We start from the raw sequence: 20,036 nt of genomic DNA, 5'->3' as shown, positions 1-20,036 counted from the left end.
GTAACTAGTTGGTCTCGGTTATGAAGTAGGGAGTTATAGTTGCAACATTATCCATGTGAAACTTCAATAAAAAAATACAAAGCCCTATATTTTCCCATATTGATATATCTATTGTGCTTGTTTTCTGCTGTGATGACTTTAGTCATTATACCCTGAACAGAAGAAACTTATTATAAGCATGGTAAGTTTTGCGGTTTTCACTATGCACGTTGAACTAGACAAATAAAAATTTCCTCTTCACCTTTTAAGAAACATGAAAGTATTACAATACACTACTGAGAATATTGTATTTTGAGTAGTAACTCGTCCTAGCAGATTTTTTTTGAGACATTCCCGTCTTTCTTTGTGAAGATACAGCGTTATTAATTTTCAAAACACTTCCCCGCTAAGTCTAGCAAAGCTTTAGCAGTCCTAGCTGACATCGGCGTTGGACAGAAAATTCTTGATTGACTTTTATAAGCCCCTTGGACTTGAGGGCTGCAAGCTGAGCCTCTATCGCTAGAAGCTTTACGGGTTGGTGTAGTGACAAGGCTGGACGGAAATACACAAGTCTGTCCTATTTCAGAAATGGACTGCTCGTTCTGCTCAAAGCGCAATAAGTTTGTCTCATCCAAGGGAAACAACATCTCGGACATCTCGGACATCTCGGATACTCCAAGTCTATCTTCAGGCATGACAGTAAATGAGGACTCTCGGCTCATTCCTTCTTCGCCACAGGAGCTAGATTGCGGAGATTCCGTGCATGTTGACAAAGCGGTCGATTCCGTGCATGTTGACGAAGCGGTTGATTCGTTGTCCATGTCAGCCTTAGACTCCGGGGTGAAATGCCTATCGGCGACAGTATCGAAGTCATCTGGACCAACGGTGCGATGTATCCGAGATGGCATAGCTTGAAAAATTCCAGACACGGACTCGTACGTGTCGACTCGACCTTTGTGTTTTATATAAACACCAATTTCTCCTCCGTAGAATTTGTAGAACGTGTTTGCTTTCTTGAAGAGGCCTTTCTTTCGATTTGAGACTCCTCGCGCATAGTCCTTGTTGCGATTTGCAGATTTAGGCATTTTTGGAAGTAGCAAATCTCAAAATATATGCAGTACGAATGAGTTTTGGTTCCGAATAACTGCAGGAACAAGATATTACACGTGTTAATGGGTGTATGGGTGCACTGAAAAATGACACATCCACGCGCTTTTATAAGTGATGAATGGAGCTGTTCTTGAGGATTAGAATAGCCTACTGCTGATGGTCACGTTGTGTATGGAAGCTTGAATCCCGAAGCGCGCGCTTCCCCGGTTATTTCGGGACTGTGAGGCGGAGGTGTGGACAGGTTGTAGTGGTCTCAATTTAGCGCTTCGGCCTCTGGCTACGGATCGGAGTGGACCTTCTATGTAGTGGGGAATCACATTTGCCGCCGTTCACGGAACTCCACTTCGCGGAGCATGGTGCCGCGCTTAGGAGTCCGCTCATGGGTTACGCCACTCAGTTCTCATTTGCGGGATTCCAAAATTAAACGATAGTCGGATGGTTGTAGCATAACTCACGCATTCTTCGACGAGAATCCCCCACTGGTGCTCTGAATTGTCTGCTCAACCTTTCGTCAATACCGGTCTGATGGAATCTACTCAGTGGTACGCTGCTATCCTTGGTGGGATCATCAGCTTGATGCTTTTTTCCCTACTTCACATCAAATTTACCTCCAATGCTGGATCGTGGCTGCATCTACTCTTTCTGCAACACTTGCGCTATCGATATATATTCGTGCAGAGGCGATGGTTCAACTTAACACGGCTCCAAGCAGTGCTACTAGCCATGTACATTGCTGGAAACATCTCGGCTCTGTCCCTTTCCTACCCTAGCCATCGTGGTATAGAAGCCAACAAGCGTGATCTAGAGCAAAGAGCTGCGATTCTCGCGCTGACTAATTTCTGTATTTTGTACTATAGCGGCTCAACTCATCAACTCGCCAACTGGTTCAAGATTGACCGCGATTTGTATGCCGCAGTGCATCGATGGGTTGGTAGAGTTGCTGCTTTGGAAGCCATACTTCACGTCGTCGTCGTGTTGATGTTGCGTCCACGTGCTGGGAGCATTATCCTGTCTGGAGTCGTCGTACGTATGCTTCACATAAGTCATGCACAATAACTAACCATTAACCACACAAAAGTCAATTGCAACCACAGCCTGTTCGATAGTCTTTTATCTCAAATGGGCTCTAAACTTGAAATGGATGGCGTGGTCAATGCAAAACCTGAAAAGGCTGAGTTGCTTCCGGCTTCCGGATTTCTTAGCGAGCTTAGCAATGCCAGATTGGCACACGATATTTGCACTGGGCGCTCTAAGTAGCACGTTTTGGCACATTATTACTCTTCCGGCCTCGTCAACCGTTACAAAAGTGGCGATAGTAATTATCTCCAGTCTCTGGCTTATGTTGACAATCTTCCGACTGGGGCGAATTTTGTTCTATAGCACATCTGCCAAGGTTTTAGACGTTTGGCCCCGTCAAGGGACGATTCGCATTCGCGCACACGTGCCCCGACGGATACCGATTTCCCCAGGAGCGTATATTTATGTCTTCTGTCGCCGGTCCGCTTTCGTTTTTGACGTTTCAAGAGGCCAACCCATTTACGTGATCCCTGACGGCGAGGGTAAAGATTGGATTGAAAGAGGTGCTGAATCATTTACATTTTTAGTCCCAAGAAATCCTCATTCGTGGATACTGGAGAGACTCCAAAAAGGTCAAGGTCTACTCATCGATGGACCATACAGCGACAACCCTCACCCAGAAAATTACGAAAACATATTCTTAGCCGCACGGGGCGCTGGAATTATCAGTGCATTAACAGTCGCTATGTTCATTACTGCTCGAAAGAAACATGATGCCGAGAAACGGGCACAGACACAAGTTCCATCGGGTTGGAACAGAAATGCTCCAGCCATAGGAATGGACTCATCAGCACACAAACCCTCCGTCCATAAAGACGACCGTCCGAAATCTCTTTTCCGAGATTCAACTAGACGAATTGATCTGTATTGGAGCCTAGATGAAAACACTCAAGAGGAGTGGGTAGCTGATCACATCAAAAAGCTACAAATACTGGATAAAGAACATGTTAGTAGACTTCGATGAATCGGGATTCATGCTAATAATACCGGGTTTCAAGCCAATCGTCTATATATGCTGTTTCTATCCATCCCGAAATGGTATCCCCGGATTTTCAACGGTTGTGCCGTCAGAATATGTTCATTGTTATTACAATACCAAGTCTGGCGCTGAGTTAATTGTCGAGAAGCTAGAAGAAGGCGAGACTTTCGCGTTTTCAGGAGAAGCGCAAATTATCAGTACGTTGTAGGCCGCTTGAACTTTTGAATAATGACTAATTTTAGTCAGGCTGCGGCGGCGATGATTTTAGGAATCTCATCCGGAATAGTGCATTACGTATGTTAAGCAGGCGGCATCATGTCCAGTTGAGCGAATTTTCGATGAGAAGTGCATACGAAAGTTTTCCTCCAAATGTTACCAATTTACCTGTTCATGGTCGAAGTGATGAGGAGCATCAGGGTTTCATTTAGGCATTTACTTTTTCATTTTAACATTTAAACCGTTGTTTTTATTCTGTTTTTCCCCCATGGTTTTAAATTAACATTACTTGTGTTCTTTCGATACATGCCTAGGGCCTTGGGATTATATAAAGCTCATACTATATATGACCACCGTATCGATCTTATAATATCATACTATCTTTATATCTCTTATTTCATTACCATTTATCATTTGAAGTCCCTGAAATGTCATCCCAAACCCCAGTTGATCAGCAGCCACCCGCACCAAACAGTAGTGACCATAATGGCACTCAGCAACCACCTCCCACTCACCGTGATGAAGATATGGGAGGTGCAGAATATCCTAGTCCGGAGAACCCCTTTGCAACAGCTACGGGAGTTGCTCAAAATGGCAACCAGCTACCGCCTCCCACCCATGATGAAGGTATGGGAGGTACAGAACATCCTAGTCCGGAAAATCCCTTTGCAACAGCTACGGGAGTTGCTCAAAATGGCAACCAGCTACCGCCTCCCACCCATGATGAAGATATGGGAGGTACAGAACATCCTAGTCCGGAAAATCCCTTTGCAACAGCTACGGGAGTTGCTCAAAATGGCAACCAGCTACCGCCTCCCACCCATGATGAAGGTATGGGAGGTATAGATCATCCTGCTCGGGTACAAAGTCCCGCCGTCAAGGTAGAGGATGATCGTGCAATGGATCGTTTCATAGATCAAATGCGTGGGAATACCGGCGTCGAACCTGGTCGAGCCACTACCGCAGCTCTAGAGTTTGGTCCTGCGCCAATTATAGAAATCATAGATGATGGGACAAGTTACGACCGCATTGTCTTGGAACAAGACCCAGACCGTCCTGAGTTCGGAAAACTAGAAGCAAAAATATTGGGGATGCTAAAATTCCGTGGATTCCTATTTGTTATCGCGCCATCCTTAAAATCAGTAAACCACCAGAGGGGATTTCTTGTCAAAGGATCTGACTATGAGTCTGAACGTACTCGATTTCAACAAAAGAACATGGGTTATCTGATGACTGGCAAGAAAGAACACTTGAAAGGTTATAAGTGGCATGACTTGACTCTTATTGTGTCGGGGGTATGCGAGGATAACAAATACGCGTACTTGGTTGTGAGTCTTCCAGACAAGAAGGGATATTACGTGTTCTCCAAGTCAGTTCTTGATGCAAAATTCTCAAGGGCAATTACGGATGGCCTGTTCTACTTGCAGCGCTATCTGGTCGGCCAAGGACCTGTGCCAAGGCAGCAAAGACAACAAGTCATAAAATTGCCAGACGAGATAGGAATACAATATGCCGCCAATTTCTACAGAGGGTCTGGTGTGGTGCCGCCATCTGGAGTTGGACTTTGAGACGATCTCATTTCTTTTCTAACGGGGGTTTCGAGAACTGAATAAGATTGCGTTACATTTCATATGTTTACTAATAAGCGTACGCAGTGGTCTTTAGTACCTGATTTATAAAAATAATTCGCGTCAAGAAGCTACTTATATTATATCTGTTATTATGTTATGATATCTTGATAAATATAACGCTTTAATTTGACAATTGCACTATTTGGTTATAAAATACAAATAATTTAACAGGCTATGCTAACAAGATATGCTAGCCGCAAAGAGAAGACTATAGAGATAGACCTTTAGAGTACACTGAGCAATAGAGATTCACAAGTGTAGTCGTCAAAGCGTGAGCTTCACCTATAGGTAAGATAACGTCCACCCCCGCGTAGCGAGCCACCCTGTGTGTCGAGCCAAAATGCAGATACTTCGTTTTTAACACAACCTCCACCTCCCCCCAATAAATGCAATTGCTCAAATTTGTGTAAATTCGATTCCTTTGCTATCTAGACACCTTGAGCCCCAGTCTAAGCAAAATCGCCCGCGCCGTCGCGTAATCGCGTAGCTTGAGACCACCATCTTTCCGTCGCTATTCACGACCTATCCAATACAACCCCACCATTGGGCTCTCGCCAATCGTAATACCCATCACAGGACAGTTTCTGACCCCCCGACCCCCCTCGTCCGCATTTTCATATTCAAAAGTCGTGATCGAATCTGTGGCCGCAGTGAAGGGCAATGCATACAACATCGATATACCGATCGGTACCTTGTCGATGGAAAAGGACTAGCGCAAGTCAGGGCACGGTACAGATATTAACACGTGATTCCGTCATCCCCCATTAGAACGAATCCACCGCCCGATGTCAAAAGTATTATTCAGAAGAAACCTCCGCTTACCGCGATCAAGAATGTCAGAAGCTAGTTCTGGCAGTAATACGGGTACAGCGTGGGGCCGCGGTGTTGAAACCGTTGCGGGCGCGCGAATGCACAGCTGCTTCCTTTCCCCACAATGTTCACGACTCTCAGTATGGCCGATTTGAAAACGGCGTCATGCAAATCACAGAGAATGCCTGCACTGCATCAACGGAAGGCTTGCTTTGTGCGACTTGCAGCCTTGTCACTGAGTCTTCGTCCCTACCCCGCAGCTGCAGCCTGGTGCCAGCCTGGTGCAAGCCTGGCTGATCAGTACATTCGCGACAACGGAAACAATGCCTCCCTCATCCTATGAACTGTGGCCATCCAGACAAACATAGTTTTATCAGTCCTAGGGGTCTTCCGGTAATTCCGTTCCTACCTTGCGATGCGAGTGTTGCAGCGCGACAATGCAGGTAACTACAGCCTTACTCCCGACCTCGCTCCCGACGAAGTTCCCGCATACGCGATCCTGTCCCACACCTGAGGGCCCGACGAGGTAGTGTTTGACGACCTCGCGAAGATACCCGACGACTGGCAGCAGAAAAAGGGTTATGAGAAGATCAAGTTCTGTGCTGAGCAAGCGAGGCGAGATGGGCTGCGATGCTTCTGGGTCGACACTTGCTGTATCGACAAATCGGACAGCATCAAGCTTCAGACTGCGATTAACAGCATGTTCCGGTGGTACCGCGATGCGAAACGATGTTACGTCTACTTGAGTGATGTCTCTAGCTCTGGGCATTCCGATCGACAGCAACCAGTCACGCCATGGGAGGATGCGTTTCGAGAAAGTCGATGGTTCCGACGTGGGTGGACACTGCAAGAACTAATCGCCCCATCAACAGTCGATTTCTATTCAAAAGAAGGGGTTTCTTTAGGAAACAAAGAATCACTGGAGCCCTTGATACGCGACGTTACAGGAATTCCTACGAGCGCGCTCCGTGGTACGCCCTTGTCCAACTTTACTATGCAGAACGAGAAGCATGGGTGCGCGGCCGCGAAACAACAGTTGAGGAGGACATGGTGTATTCACTGCTTGGGATGTTTGACGTTCACATGCCACTCATCTATGGCGAAGGTCGAGAGAAGGCACAAGAACGGCTGCGAAGGAAGGTCCAGAAAGCGGTCAAGGGTAAGATGACCTTGGCGACCTGTGGACAGCAGACTCAGAGATTAACATGGTTAGGAACCCGTGCAAACGATTTCTCTGTATCCTTTAGCCTGTCTGAGGTTCCCGAAACTCAACATTTCGTCGCACGAGAGAGCGAAATTGCGAAGATGCGCAGAACACTAGATTCAGACGGCAGCCGCCGCGTCGTTGTTCTCCACGGTCTCGGTGGGATTGGCAAGACACAGCTTGCCGTAGCATATACGAAGAGGTACCGAGACGAATACTCTGCGGTGTTCTGGCTCAACATTAAAGACGAAGCGTCGATTTAACAGAGCTTTACCAAAGTAGCGAGGCAGATTCTGTAACAGCACCCTGATGCTAGCTACCTAAGTGCACTTGATCTACAGCAAGACCACGGGGAGGTGATCGAAGCGGTTAAGGCATGGCTCAGCCTGCCGGGTAACACTAGGTGGCTTATGGTTTACGACAATTACGATAATCCGAGTTTGGCCAACCACGCCAATAACACAGGGGTCGACATTCATTGTTTTCTTCCCACATCGTACCAAGGCTCGATCATAATCACGACGCGGTTGTCACAAGTCGATATAGGTAATCGTATTCGAATTCAAAAGCTTGAATCAATGGATGACTGTCTCAGAATCTTGTCCACGATGTCGGACCGAGACGTTTTGCAAGATGGTAAGGTTCTCGCAAATTGCTAGGCTCGACTAATTACGACCATAGACACGGATGCTAGACGTCTTGTAGAGGAGCTTAACGGGCTTCCTCTTGCTCTTGCCACAGCTGGAGCATACCTTAGGCATGTTCCGATCAGCCCTAGTGATTATCTTCGCCTATACAAGAGGTCGTGGGCGAGGCTTCACTTAAGCACTCCCAGCCTAGGATCATATCAAGACCGCACACTCTCCTCCACGTGGCGGGTCTCATACGATCAAGTGCTGGAACAAAATCCACTGGCTGCCCGTATACTTCAATGGTGGGCTTATTTTGACAACGAGGACGTGTGGTTCAAACTCCTCCAGCCGTACGGAGACGACGTCCCATCGTGGATGTGTAAGCTAAATGATGAGCTAAACTTTAATGGCGCAATGGGCATACTACATGACTACGGCTTTGTCGAGCCACATAGTCTTAGTATAGACGTGATCGAGTTAAGGGGATACAGTATTCACGCATGCTTGCACTCTTGGACAACTCACATTCTGAATCAGGATTGGGATAACTGTCTTAGTAAACTAGCGATAGAGTGCATAGCCTCACGTGTTCCATTCCAGGAAGACGCTCAATTCTGGCTACTTCAAAGACGACTACTAGCACATGCCATAAAGTCTTGCGCCATAATGCAAGATAGCGGTGAGGGCTTAGAATGGGCTTTCGGTACCCTAGGTCTCCTTTTCTCCGACCAAGGCAAGATGCAAGAGGCTGAGGAGATGTACTTACGGGCGCTTCGAGGGTACGAGAAGGCGTGGGGACCGGATCACACGTCGACACTCTCCACGGTCAACAACCTAGGGAACCTTTACAAAACCCAAGGCAAGATGCAAGAGGCGGAGGAGATGTACTTGCGGGCGCTTCGAGGGTACGAGAAGGCGTGGGGACCGGATCACACGTCGACACTCTCCACGGTCAACAACCTAGGGAACCTTTACCAAGCCCAAGGCAAGATGCAAGAGGCGGAGGAGATGTACTTGCGGGCGCTTCGAGGGTACGAGAAGGCTATAGGGCCCCAACATATCGCCAGATATCGGTCAGCAATCAATACAATGTGGGGCTTTGGGGCCTTATTGGGGAAACAGGGTAGACCAGTCGAGGCGAGGACATATTATCAACGCGCTTACGACAATCTCAAGGCACTCCTAGGATCCCAACATCACGACGTTCAATCACTGCATAAAATTATACTAGACCTAAACCAGAACATTATTAGTAAGTTAATGTCTAGAAGCTAGACAATGCATGATCGTCTAATAATAATTGCAGATACGACAGCTCCCCAACCAGCCTTGAAAAGCAGACGCCGAGATGTCTTGAAAAGAGTCCTACGCATTTCCACCAAGTTGTGACGATTATACTATCGGGTTGCACAACCACAAATAATATAATGCAAGGGGGTTTATGCTAACAGGATATGCTAGCCGCAAAGAGAAGACTATAGAGATAGACCTTCAGAATATACTGAGCAATAGAGATTCAGAAGTGTAGTCGTCAAAGCTTTAGCTTCACCTATGGGTAAGATAGATGCTTAGATTGATCACTGAAGTAATGACTGTCTATGTAGAGTAGGATATCCAATCCTTATTATATCCATTCATTCCTTCACTGATACCCTGGAACCCGTATGGCGCAGTGGTTAAGTGCGCTTGGCGGTGCTCTCATTATGGTGGTGGCCAACGAGAGCAAGTAGGTTCGAATCCCGCTACGGTCTACTTAACCCGGCTCGTGCCAGTCGTTAACAGGCACAGGCTCGACAGTGCGACGCTCTCCACCGCAGAGCCCGACAGAGTCTTCCTCGCATACATCCGACACTAAAAAGAGTTGGATAAGAGACCATAATATGGAGCCCGCAAGCAGGCGGCCTTCGATCTAGATAGGATTTTCACACCTGCGTAGAACTATCGGGCTACGCTGCCCTAACCGGCGAGGGTAGAAGGATCCAAGAACACAAGCTATAAGGCGGAGAAGCTGCTAGATAGACGAGGTTAGTGAAAAGGGGGGTCTATGAAGTCGATTGTAGACGGAGATTCCTAAGTAGCATATCATAGACTTTAGCCTAGCACGTCAAGTGCCCCAAGGGAGGCCCGCCGGCCGAGGAACAGGCCCATCACACCCGCGAAACAGGGCCAAACACGCCATCAAATGACAACATCAAACAGCGGAAGAAGGCCAAGACCCTGAGCATCAGGGTCCCCGTGAAATTACCTAGGAAGGCCGCTGGAATGGAACAGATGGTCCAGTCAATGATGACAGGCCAACTAGCTCAAGTGGAGAGAGGCCTCAGAGTCAAGAAGAAGTGATCACGAAGCTGGCAGGAACACTCGACGGCTTCGTTGAGTCCTTCCAGGGAGATCACCTCAGCACCCAGCGCAGGACGGTAAGAGAGCTCGTCAACGTCCTAGCGAGGCATCTCAACACGACAGTACTTGCAGAGACCGATGGGCACCTATACGCGTCCATTAGGATTGAGAGCAGCCCAGAGCAGACACAAGAGTCCGAGGAATCAGGTTCGGGAAGCCACAACCGACCTAAAGAAAACCCCGCAAATCAGACGTGGGCCACGGTGGCAAAAGGCCCGAAAAAGGGCGGACGAGCGAGGGTAACGCCTCCGACCACTAACATGAAGAGCACGCCGAGCCAACACTCGACTGCTCAAACTACGGAGACCAGAACATCAACGCCTGCGCCACAAGAGGACTTAAGAATCCTGATCAGGATGCCTGCCACACCGACTGCGCGAGCCATACAGCCGTATGCCGTCCGGCAGGCGGTAGTATCAGAATTCCAGCGAACGCTTAAAGACATTCCGGACGCGAAACCGACCGTAACCGGCTTTGCGATCAAGCTAGCCACGGCAGAGCTCCGGGACAAAGTCATGGGACCAGAGAACAAGCCCCGCCTTAACAGAGCCCTCCAAGCGGAGGCGGTAGAACTCCCAGAAACATGGATCAGCTACATCGTCCCAGGAGTACCGGGGGCGATAGTAGACTATCTACAAAGAACTCAACAGATAGTCACACCCGAGATGGTCATCGAAGAGGTGATCGCGCAGACCGGAAGCACGCCGACAGATGTTCCGATCTCCCGCCACGGAGTAGACCCTGCAAAAGGCACGGCTACATGGCATGTCAGCTTTAGACGACCAACCCAGAGATTTCGGCTCTTCTCCGCCAGCGGGTCTCACGAGTATATGAAAAGAAGATAACAATAATCAAGTGTGAGAACTAACGTCCATCCCTGCGTAGCGAGCCACCCTGTGTGCCGAGCCAAAACGCAAGTACTTCGTCTTCAACACAACCTCCACCACGCCTCCATAGATATATTTCCTGAAATTCATACAAGTTCGATTCTTTGACTTATCTAGAAGCCCTGGGCCGTTTTTAGGCAAATATTACGCCGGCGCCGTCGCGTAGTCGCCTAGGTCAAGACCGGCACCGTTCTGTCACAGCATAATACCTGTCCGATAAAACCTCACCACCGGGCTCCCCGCCACTCAAAATACTCGTTAATAGAAAATTCAAAGCTCCTTTGTGCTAGATTTTATAATAGATAGTTATACTCGAGTCTGTGGCTGCCGTGGAAGGGTAATTCATCCAACATCAGCATGCCGATCGGTACCTCTGGATGGAAAGGGCACGATTCCGGCTAGCGCCAAGTCAGGGCTCCCCTGTCTGTGGCTGATAAACGTGTGGCGCTTGTCGAGATGCCAGCGACTTAGTGTCGCCCGTTCTGTTCCCAACACTGCTTTTTTTCCCCAAACCCAATTTCCAGTTCCTGGTCTAATTAACAACACGCCAGAGAGCCTTCTCATTCGCAAGATGTCGAATATCAGTCAAGAACTGTACGCATGAAGGGAAAATAGCACATATGAATGGGGTTGCTGTTCTGTATGACTGAAGGCCTTGCGGCTGAGTCCATCGTACCCCGCAGCTGCGGCCTGCTGCAAGCCTCGCTGACCAGTGTATTCGCGACAACGAAGATGCCTTTATCATTCCACGAACCGTAGCCGTCAAGCCAAACATGATTTCATCGGCTTTAAGTATCTCTGGGTGATATATTTGCGATCTTGTAATGCGGCTGCTACAGTGTAACGATATAGGCACTTACAGCCTGACCCCCGACCTTCCTCCCAACGATGTCCCCGCGTATGCGATCCTTTCACACACTTGGGGCCCTGACGAGGTAGTCTTCTCCGATCTTACAAAAGTGCCAGGTGATTGGCAACACAAACAGGGCTTTGAAAAGATCGAGTTTTGCGCAATTCAAGCAAACCGGGACGGTTTGCAGTACTTCTGGGTTGACACCTGCTGCATCGACAAGTCTGACAGCAGCGAGCTTCAGACTGCGATTAATAGCATGTTTCGATGGTACCACAACGCGGAACGATGCTACGTCTACCTGCCCGATGTCTCTAGCATTATAGCCTCAAGTCAACAACACACTACAACGCCATGGGAGGATGCTTTCCGACAAAGTCGATGGTTTACCCGTGGATGGACGCTACAAGAGCTAATCGCCCCAGAGACAGTCGAGTTCTATTCGAAAGAGAAGTCTTGGCTAGGAGATAAACACACACTAGAGCCGTTGGTTCGCGACATTACAGGCATTCCTGCGAATGCGCTCCGTGGTGCGCCTCTATCCGACTTTACGGTTGCAGAACGAGAAGCATGGGTTCGCGGCCGCCAGACGACACGTGAGGAGGACGTGGCATATTCGTTGCTGGGCATATTCGACGTGTTCCTGCCGCTTATCTACGGTGAAGGGCGAGACAACGCACAGCAACGGCTGCGAGAAGAGGTCCAGAAAAGAGTAAAGGGTAAGAATCCAGTGACTGATTAAGAAATGGCAGAATATCTAACATATACAGGATCACGGGCTGACGACTTCTCTCTCCCTTTCAGCCTATCTGCAGTCCCCGAATCTCAGGATTTCGTCGCACGAGAGAATGAAATCGCAGAAATGCGCAGGACACTAAGCTCAGATGGTAGCCGTCGCGTTGTTGTCCTGCACGGCCTCGGCGGCATTGGCAAGACGCAGCTTGCCGTGGCTTATATGAAGCGATTCCGAGACGAGTACTCTGCCATATTCTGGTTTAATATTAAAGATGAAGCATCGATACAACTCAGCTTTACCAGAGTCGCGACGCAGATTTTGCAGCAGCACCCCAATGCGAGTCACCTCAGAGGCCTAGATTTGCAGAACAACGATCATATGATCGAAGCTGTGAAGGCATGGCTCAGCTTGCCGGGGAACACCAGGTGGCTTGCTGTGTACGACAACTACGATAATCCAAGGTTGACCAATCATAGCAATGACAGAGGGATAGACATCCATCGATTTCTTCCATCCTCGTACCAAGGGTCGATCGTAATCACGACGCGGTTATCACAGGTCGATATAGGTCATCGTATCCAGATCAAAAAGCTTGAATCGATATATGACTGTCTTAAAGTATTATCAGAAACGTCAGGCCGAACCATTCCGCTCGATGGTAAGATTCCCGTAAATCGCTAGGCTTGGCTAATCATTGCCATAGACATGGATGCAAAAGGGCTTGTCGAAGAGCTCGATGGTCTCCCGCTTGCGCTTGCCACGGCTGGGGCCTACATCAGGCACGCTGCAATCACCGTCAGTGATTATCTTCGGCTCTATCAAAGTTCCTGGGCGAGGCTCCACTCCAGCACACCGAGCCTGGGATCGTACCAAGACCGCACACTTTCCTCTACGTGGCAAGTCTCATACAAACACCTACAAGAGCAAAATCCACTGGCTGCTCATTTACTCCAATGGTGGGCCTATTTTGACAACGAAGACGTGTGGTTTGAACTATTGCAGCCACGCAGCGATAACGGACCATCGTGGATGGTGGACCTGAAGGACGAATTGAGCTTCAATAGCGCGATGGGCATGTTGCATAGCTACGGATTTTGTGAGCCACACGGCACTAGTCCAGGCGTGGGTGGATCCCGGGGATATAGCATCCATGCTTGCCTGCACTCTTGGACGATTCATATATTGAATCAGGGTGGAGATGATAGTCTAAATAAGCTTGCGTTGGAATGCATAGCATCAATGGTGCCGTCACAAGAAGACGATCAGTTCTGGCTGCTTCAAAAAAGGCTTTTGGCACATGCGATGACGTGTTCTGCGACAATACAGAGTGGAGACGATGAGTTAGCTTGGGCTTTCCACTCCCTAGGGCTCCTTTACTCGGACCAAGGCAAGATACAAGAGGCCGAGAGAATGTACTTGCGGGCGCTTCAAGGGTACGAGAAGACATGGGGCCCGGATCACACGTCGACGCTCTCCACGGTCAACAACCTAGGGACCCTTTACAAAGCCCAAGGCAAGATGCAAGAGGCCGAAGAAATGTACTTGCGGGCGCTTCAAGGGTACGAGAAGACGTGGGGCCCGGATCACACGTCGACGCTCTCCACGGTCAACAACCTAGGTGCACTTTACTCGGACCAAGGCAAGATGCAAGAGGCCGAGAAGATGTACTTGCGGGCGCTTCAAGGGAAGGAGAAGACGTGGGGCCCGGATCACACGTCGACACTCGATACGGTCAATAACCTAGGTCTCCTTTACTCGGCCCAAGGCAAGATGCAAGAGGCCGAGAAGATGTACTTGCGGGCGCTTCAAGGGAAGGAGAAGACATGGGGCCCGGATCACACGTCGACGCTCTCCACGGTCAACAACCTAGGTGCACTTTACTCGGACCAAGGCAAGATGCAAGAGGCCGAGAAGATGTACTTGCGGGCGCTTCAAGGGTACGAGAAGACGTGGGGCCCGGATCACACGTCGACGCTCTCCACGGTCAACAACCTAGGTACACTTTACTCGGCCCAAGGCAAGATGCAAGAGGCCGAGAAGATGTACTTGCGGGCGCTTCAAGGGAAGGAGAAGACGTGGGGCCTGGATCACACGTCGACACTCGATACGGTCAATAACCTAGGTCTCCTTTACTCGGCCCAAGGCAAGATGCAAGAGGCCGAGAAGATGTACTTGCGGGCGCTCCAAGGGTACGAGAAGACGTGGGGCCCGGATCACACGTCGACACTCTCCACGGTCAACAACCTAGGGAACCTTTACTCGGCCCAAGGCAAGATGCAAGAGGCCGAGAAGATGTACTTGCGGGCGCTTCAAGGGAAGGAGAAGACGTGGGGCCCGGATCACACGTCGACACTCGATACGGTCAATAACCTAGGTCTCCTTTACTCGGCCCAAGGCAAGATGCAAGAGGCCGAGAAGATGTACTTGCGGGCGCTTCAAGGGAAGGAGAAGACGTGGGGCCCGGATCACACGTCGACACTCGATACGGTCAACAACCTAGGTCTCCTTTACAAAGCCCAAGGCAAGATGCAAGAGGCCGAGAAGATGTACCTGCGGGCGCGTCAAGGGTACGAGAAGACGTGGGGCCCGGATCACACGTCAACACTCAACACGGTCAACAACCTAGGTGCACTTTACTCGGACCAAGGCAAGATGCAAGAGGCCGAGAAGATGTACTTGCGGGCGCTTCAAGGGAAGGAGAAGACGTGGGGCCCGGATCACACGTCGACACTCGATACGGTCAACAACCTAGGTGCACTTTACTCGGACCAAGGCAAGATGCAAGAGGCCGAGAGAATGTACTTGCGGGCGCTTCAAGGGTACGAGAAGACGTGGGGCCCGGATCACACGTCGACACTCAACACGGTCAATAACCTAGGGAACCTTTACTCGGACCAAGGCAAGATGCAAGAGGCCGAAGAAATGTACTTGCGGGCGCTTCAAGGGAAGGAGAAGACGTGGGGCCCGGATCACACGTCGACACTCGATACGGTCAACAACCTAGGAAACCTTTACAAAGCCCAAGGCAAGATGCAAGAGGCTGAAGAAATGTATTTACGGGCGCTTCAAGGGTACGAGAAGACATGGGGCCCGGATCACACGTCGACACTCAACACGGTCAACAACCTAGGGACCCTTTACAAAGCCCAAGGCAAGATGCAAGAGGCCGAGAAGATGTACTTGCGGGCGCTTCAAGGGAAGGAGAAGACGTGGGGCCCGGATCACACGTCGACACTCGATACGGTCAATAACCTAGGTCTCCTTTACTCGGCCCAAGGCAAGATGCAAGAGGCCGAGAAGATGTACTTGCGGGCGCTCCAAGGGTACGAGAAGACGTGGGGCCCGGATCACACGTCGACACTCGATACGGTCAATAACCTAGGGAACCTTTACTCGGCCCAAGGCAAGATGCAAGAGGCCGAGAAGATGTACTTGCGGGCGCTTCAAGGGAAGGAGAAGACGTGGGGCCCGGATCACACGTCGACACTCGATACGGTCAACAACCTAGGTCTCCTTTACAAAGCCCAAGGCAAGATGCAAGAGGCCGAGAAGATGTACTTGCGGGCGCTTCAAGGGAAGGAGAAGACGTGGGGCCCGGATCACACGTCGACACTCGATACGGTCAATAACCTAGGTGCACTTTACTCGGACCAAGGCAAGATGCAAGAGGCCGAGAGAATGTACTTGCGGGCGCTTCAAGGGTACGAGAAGACGTGGGGCCCGGATCACACGTCGACACTCGATACGGTCAATAACCTAGGTGCACTTTACTCGGACCAAGGCAAGATGCAAGAGGCCGAGAGAATGTACTTGCGGGCGCTTCAAGGGAAGGAGAAGACGTGGGGCCCGGATCACACGTCGACACTCGATACGGTCAATAACCTAGGTGCACTTTACTCGGACCAAGGCAAGATGCAAGAGGCCGAGAGAATGTACTTGCGGGCGCTTCAAGGGTACGAGAAGACGTGGGGCCCGGATCACACGTCGACACTCGATACGGTCAATAACCTAGGTGCACTTTACTCGGACCAAGGCAAGATGCAAGAGGCCGAGAGAATGTACTTGCGGGCGCTTCAAGGGTACGAGAAGACGTGGGGCCCGGATCACACGTCGACACTCGGCACGGTCAACAACCTAGGCGCACTTTACTCGGGCCAAGGCCAGATGCAAGAGGCCGAGAAGATGTACTTGCGGGCGCTTCAAGGGTATGAGAAGACCGTAACACCTCAGCATATTGCCAGATTCCGGCCAGCAATAAATGCTATGTGGGGATATGGGGCCCTGCTACGAGATCAGGGCAAATTACCTGAGTCGAGGGCGTATTATCAACGCGCATACGACAATCTAGAGGCACTGCTTGGACCCCAACATGAACACGTACGATTACTTCACAAGAAGTTACTGGATGTAAATCAGAGGATATATGGTGAGTTATGATAAAGATGCCCGGCTAGGAATTTGCCTAATGAGTGCAGATACAGTGGCGCCACAGCAAGTCCCCAAAGAGCGACGCCGAGATGCCTTGAAAAGAGCATTACGCATCCTTTCAAAGTAACAACTCGCTGTCCCCGCTCCTCTGGCTGTTCTATAACGCGGATCTCTTAGATGAAATAGTCAAAGGCACCACCCCCAGCGGGCCGTCTGGGACGGATCCCGGCGAGACCGGGGGCGTGCCCGTCGCTCCTGGACGACCTCTCGTAAGCACGACAGCGTGGGTGGACGATATAGGGATCCTGGTGGTAGGGGATTCAGCAGCAGAAAATTGCAGGGCCCTGGAACGGATCCACGATCGGGCGGCCGCGTGGGCGACCTGTTATGGCTGCGTTTTTGCGCCGGAAAAATACGAGCTGATGCACTTCAGGACCAAAAAGGCTGGCACGGCAGCTGAAAGTCCTCCGGAGGAATGCCTCCACCTCCCCGGCACCGAACCGAAGCAGCCTACCTATAAGCTGCGGCACCTAGGGGTCTGACTCGACCTAGACCTGTCGTGGGATCACCATATCGACGAAGTGGTGGCGAAGGTCAAGAAATCTATACGGGCTCTGAAATCCCTCGCTGGCGGGGACTGGGGGTGTGGCACGCTGCAGCTCCGGCAGCTCTACCAGGCCATTATAGTCCCGCAGATTACGTACTGCAACACGGTGTGGTACCAGCCGCACATTAAAGCCCGCCGTGTGGGGAGCCACGGCGAAGCATCTTCGAGTCCTTCAGGACCTCCAAAAGGAGGTCCTGCTGGCGGTTACTGGGGGGATCAAGATCACCGCGGGACTGGCCCAGGCGCTGGAGATGCACGTGCTGCCAATCGAGCAGCAGCTCCTGCTGGCAAATCATAAGGCCTATCTACGGTTAAGGGCTAACCCCCTAACCCACGGCCTAGGAACGTCGGAGCGGGACGTGGGCCGGGCGGCCCACTGGAGGTCGCCGCTGTCACGGCTTATACAGCACTACGCGGTCTACCACAAGACCCAGCCTGCCCTGGGAGGTTATCGAGCCCTACGTCGTGCCACCGTGGTGGCAGGGCGGCAGCGCTTTTAAAGCGTCGGGCAAAGAGGCAGGGCAAGCGCACCATAAGCTAATCTGGGATAAATTTGCAGAACGCTCCCTGATATTTTATACTGATGGCAGTGGGTATAAGGGCTGCGTTGGCGCCGCAGCTTTCCAGCCGAAACAGCCAACGGCACGGACACAATGTCAACGGACCGCTTACCTCGGCACACTCCAGCAATCTACGGTTTATCTGGCGGAGCTCTTAGGTGTTCAGATGGCCCTCGAAATTGCCCTGGAACAGCGCTCCAAAAGAGCCACGTTCCGGAGGATCGATATCTTCACGGATAACCAGGCCGCCATCTCCTCGGCGGCCCACCCAGGGAACCAGTCCGGCCAGTTTATCCTCCGGAAAATCGCCAAACTTACTGCGGAACTTAAGGCCCGGGAGACGACGATACATATCCACTGGATTCCAGCCCACAAGGGGGTGCTAGGAAACGAGGCAGCCGACGAGCTGGCCAAAGATGCGGCACAACGAATACCTGACGAATGTGGCCACCCGGACCGGACCCATACGGACGACACCCCAGGGCTCTACACCACCCTGGCCTCGCAGCGAATGCTGGCGAAAAAGTCACTCTCCGCCGCTGGAGAGACGAATGGGAAGTCGCGGATTCGGGCAGGGTACTCTACGGATACCAATAGCACCCCGAGAAACAGACCCTCTATTAATGCAAAGGCCTTAAACGGGCGGTCGCCGCAGCCCTTTTCCAGATGCGTACCGGGAAAATCGGCCTGCGGGACTGTTTATGGACTATTAAAAAGACAGACTCACCTATGTGTGAATGCGGCGACGGCCGCCAGACGGTACGCCACGTCCTTATCAGCTGCCGCAGATTCAACGCCCTACGAGACGAGCTCTGGTCGCGGCCAGACTCCGACTGGAACGGCACCGGACCCCCCCCCACGGGCACCTCGGTGATATGGGATCACCCGAAGAGAGCCAGAACCGCCGCTATTTTCGTCCTACGTACAGGCCTTCTTGGGCAGTTTACCCACGCTGCCGTCGAAGGCCCGGGGCCGGAGGAGTGCAAATAACGGTAAAAGAAGAAGCCATACGTAGCACGACAGCCACTACCGACACACGCCACGCACACCGGCCACCTATAGGCATTCCGTTCGAGGACCCGGGTCGTTACCGGCGAATCGACGGATCGTACGGGGTTCGAGGGCGTCGTCCAGAGCCACCACACACCAGCAGCAGCACAACGCTGGTGGATTCCGCATACTGTACCATAGAGGAGCCATCCTGCTGCCGCCGAAGGCAGCTCCCACACACCCAGCTTAGGACTCAGCGTCGCGGCCTGTCAAGCTGGAGCCGCCCAACCCAGATCACGCGCCCCCTGCGCCCCCCCCCCCCCCCCCCTTCTCTCTCTTTTGTGCCAAGAGCTTCTGCCGGCTATAAACGACCCCTTTACGACGTCCCGTAGTTATTCTCTTCGTCGCCACGAGCTCTTATTTTCACTTTTTATTCGCTTTTTTTGAATAGATAGAATTATAGTTAGATAGACGAAACGCGTAAAGGCAGAATTTTTACGGCGCGGGTTTTTAGCGCGTCGGGGGAGACAAAAAACGCTCGGACCACCGAGCAGGGGGCGCGGGAGCACGCAGGAAGGACTTGGGCGGGACCCTCCCGTGCCACAGGCGTGTACCATAGACCATTGCATAGAGATTGTCTGCATAGACCTACCTAAGGTCTGGGACGGACATAAAATTGACATTCATCATCATACTTTTAAGGGTTGGTCTTGGTCGGCGGTTTTGTTCAGATTGGGATTAATGGAATCATGTGCTGATATCTGTACTGCCACACGTTGATCAGCCACAGACAGGGGAGCCCTGATTTGGCGCTAGCCAGAATCGTGCCCTATACATCCAGAGGTACCGATCGGCATGTCGGTGTTGGATGAGTTACCTTTCCACGGCAGCCACAGATTCGAGCATAATTATCTACTATAGAATTTAGCACGTAGGAGTT

The 20,036-nt window shown here is 51.0% G+C and overlaps 7 protein-coding genes across 7 annotated transcripts; 6 read left to right on the top strand and 1 right to left on the bottom strand.

The window, feature by feature from the left end:
* Positions 1–297: 297 nt before the first annotated feature.
* BKA67DRAFT_558572 (uncharacterized protein) lies at positions 298–1,348 on the bottom strand. Its single transcript, XM_046102331.1, has one exon. The coding sequence runs from the start codon at positions 1,062–1,064 to the stop codon at positions 363–365; it is 702 nt and encodes a 233-aa protein (XP_045962855.1). The 5' UTR covers positions 1,065–1,348; the 3' UTR covers positions 298–362.
* Positions 1,349–1,495: 147 nt separating this feature from the next.
* BKA67DRAFT_674710 (uncharacterized protein) lies at positions 1,496–3,677 on the top strand. Its single transcript, XM_046108764.1, has 4 exons — positions 1,496–2,112; positions 2,168–3,112; positions 3,165–3,342; positions 3,392–3,677. The coding sequence occupies exons 1-4, from the start codon at positions 1,615–1,617 to the stop codon at positions 3,571–3,573; spliced, it is 1,803 nt and encodes a 600-aa protein (XP_045962854.1). The 5' UTR covers positions 1,496–1,614; the 3' UTR covers positions 3,574–3,677.
* Positions 3,678–3,789: 112 nt separating this feature from the next.
* On the top strand, positions 3,790–4,929 carry BKA67DRAFT_674707 (uncharacterized protein; the record flags this gene model as incomplete). The annotated part of the gene is made up of 1 exon (XM_046108763.1): positions 3,790–4,929. One exon carries the CDS (start codon positions 3,790–3,792, stop codon positions 4,927–4,929), a length of 1,140 nt encoding a protein of 379 aa, XP_045962853.1.
* A 1,668-nt stretch (positions 4,930–6,597) lies between these two features.
* Positions 6,598–7,269, top strand: BKA67DRAFT_656789 (uncharacterized protein; the record flags this gene model as incomplete). Its single annotated transcript, XM_046107009.1, has 2 exons — positions 6,598–6,961; positions 7,016–7,269. The coding sequence occupies 2 exons, from the start codon at positions 6,598–6,600 to the stop codon at positions 7,267–7,269; spliced, it is 618 nt and encodes a 205-aa protein (XP_045962852.1).
* A 1,077-nt stretch (positions 7,270–8,346) lies between these two features.
* On the top strand, positions 8,347–8,724 carry BKA67DRAFT_486095 (uncharacterized protein; the record flags this gene model as incomplete). Its single annotated transcript, XM_046096922.1, has 1 exon — positions 8,347–8,724. A coding segment is annotated over one exon (378 nt), but the record flags the coding sequence as incomplete, so codon positions are not given.
* Positions 8,725–11,749: 3,025 nt separating this feature from the next.
* BKA67DRAFT_591488 (kinesin light chain 1) lies at positions 11,750–14,129 on the top strand (the record flags this gene model as incomplete). The annotated part of the gene is made up of 4 exons (XM_046104723.1): positions 11,750–12,494; positions 12,546–13,169; positions 13,215–13,990; positions 14,070–14,129. 4 exons carry the CDS (start codon positions 11,750–11,752, stop codon positions 14,127–14,129), a joined length of 2,205 nt encoding a protein of 734 aa, XP_045962850.1.
* On the top strand, positions 14,126–15,478 carry BKA67DRAFT_493891 (uncharacterized protein; the record flags this gene model as incomplete). The annotated part of the gene is made up of 1 exon (XM_046097012.1): positions 14,126–15,478. A coding segment is annotated over one exon (1,353 nt), but the record flags the coding sequence as incomplete, so codon positions are not given.
* Between the last annotated feature and the right edge of the window lie 4,558 nt (positions 15,479–20,036).

The sequence above is a fragment of the Truncatella angustata genome (genome assembly GCF_020726525.1).
Source record: "Truncatella angustata strain MPI-SDFR-AT-0073 chromosome Unknown BKA67scaffold_2, whole genome shotgun sequence".
NCBI lineage: Eukaryota > Fungi > Ascomycota > Sordariomycetes > Amphisphaeriales > Sporocadaceae > Truncatella > Truncatella angustata.
The sequence above is the reverse complement of the archived record's forward strand: the minus strand, read 5'-3'. Positions and strand labels throughout refer to the sequence as shown.

Coding starts and splice junctions, on each gene's coding strand:
- BKA67DRAFT_558572 (XM_046102331.1), bottom strand. CDS start 1,064: ATGCCTAAATCTGCAAATCGCAACAAGGACTATGCGCGAGGAGTCTCA.
- BKA67DRAFT_674710 (XM_046108764.1), top strand. CDS start 1,615: ATGGAATCTACTCAGTGGTACGCTGCTATCCTTGGTGGGATCATCAGC. Junction 3,113..3,164: donor AAATACTGGATAAAGAACAT/GTTAGTAGACTT, acceptor CCGGGTTTCAAG/CCAATCGTCTATATATGCTG. Junction 3,343..3,391: donor AGGAGAAGCGCAAATTATCA/GTACGTTGTAGG, acceptor AATTTTAGTCAG/GCTGCGGCGGCGATGATTTT.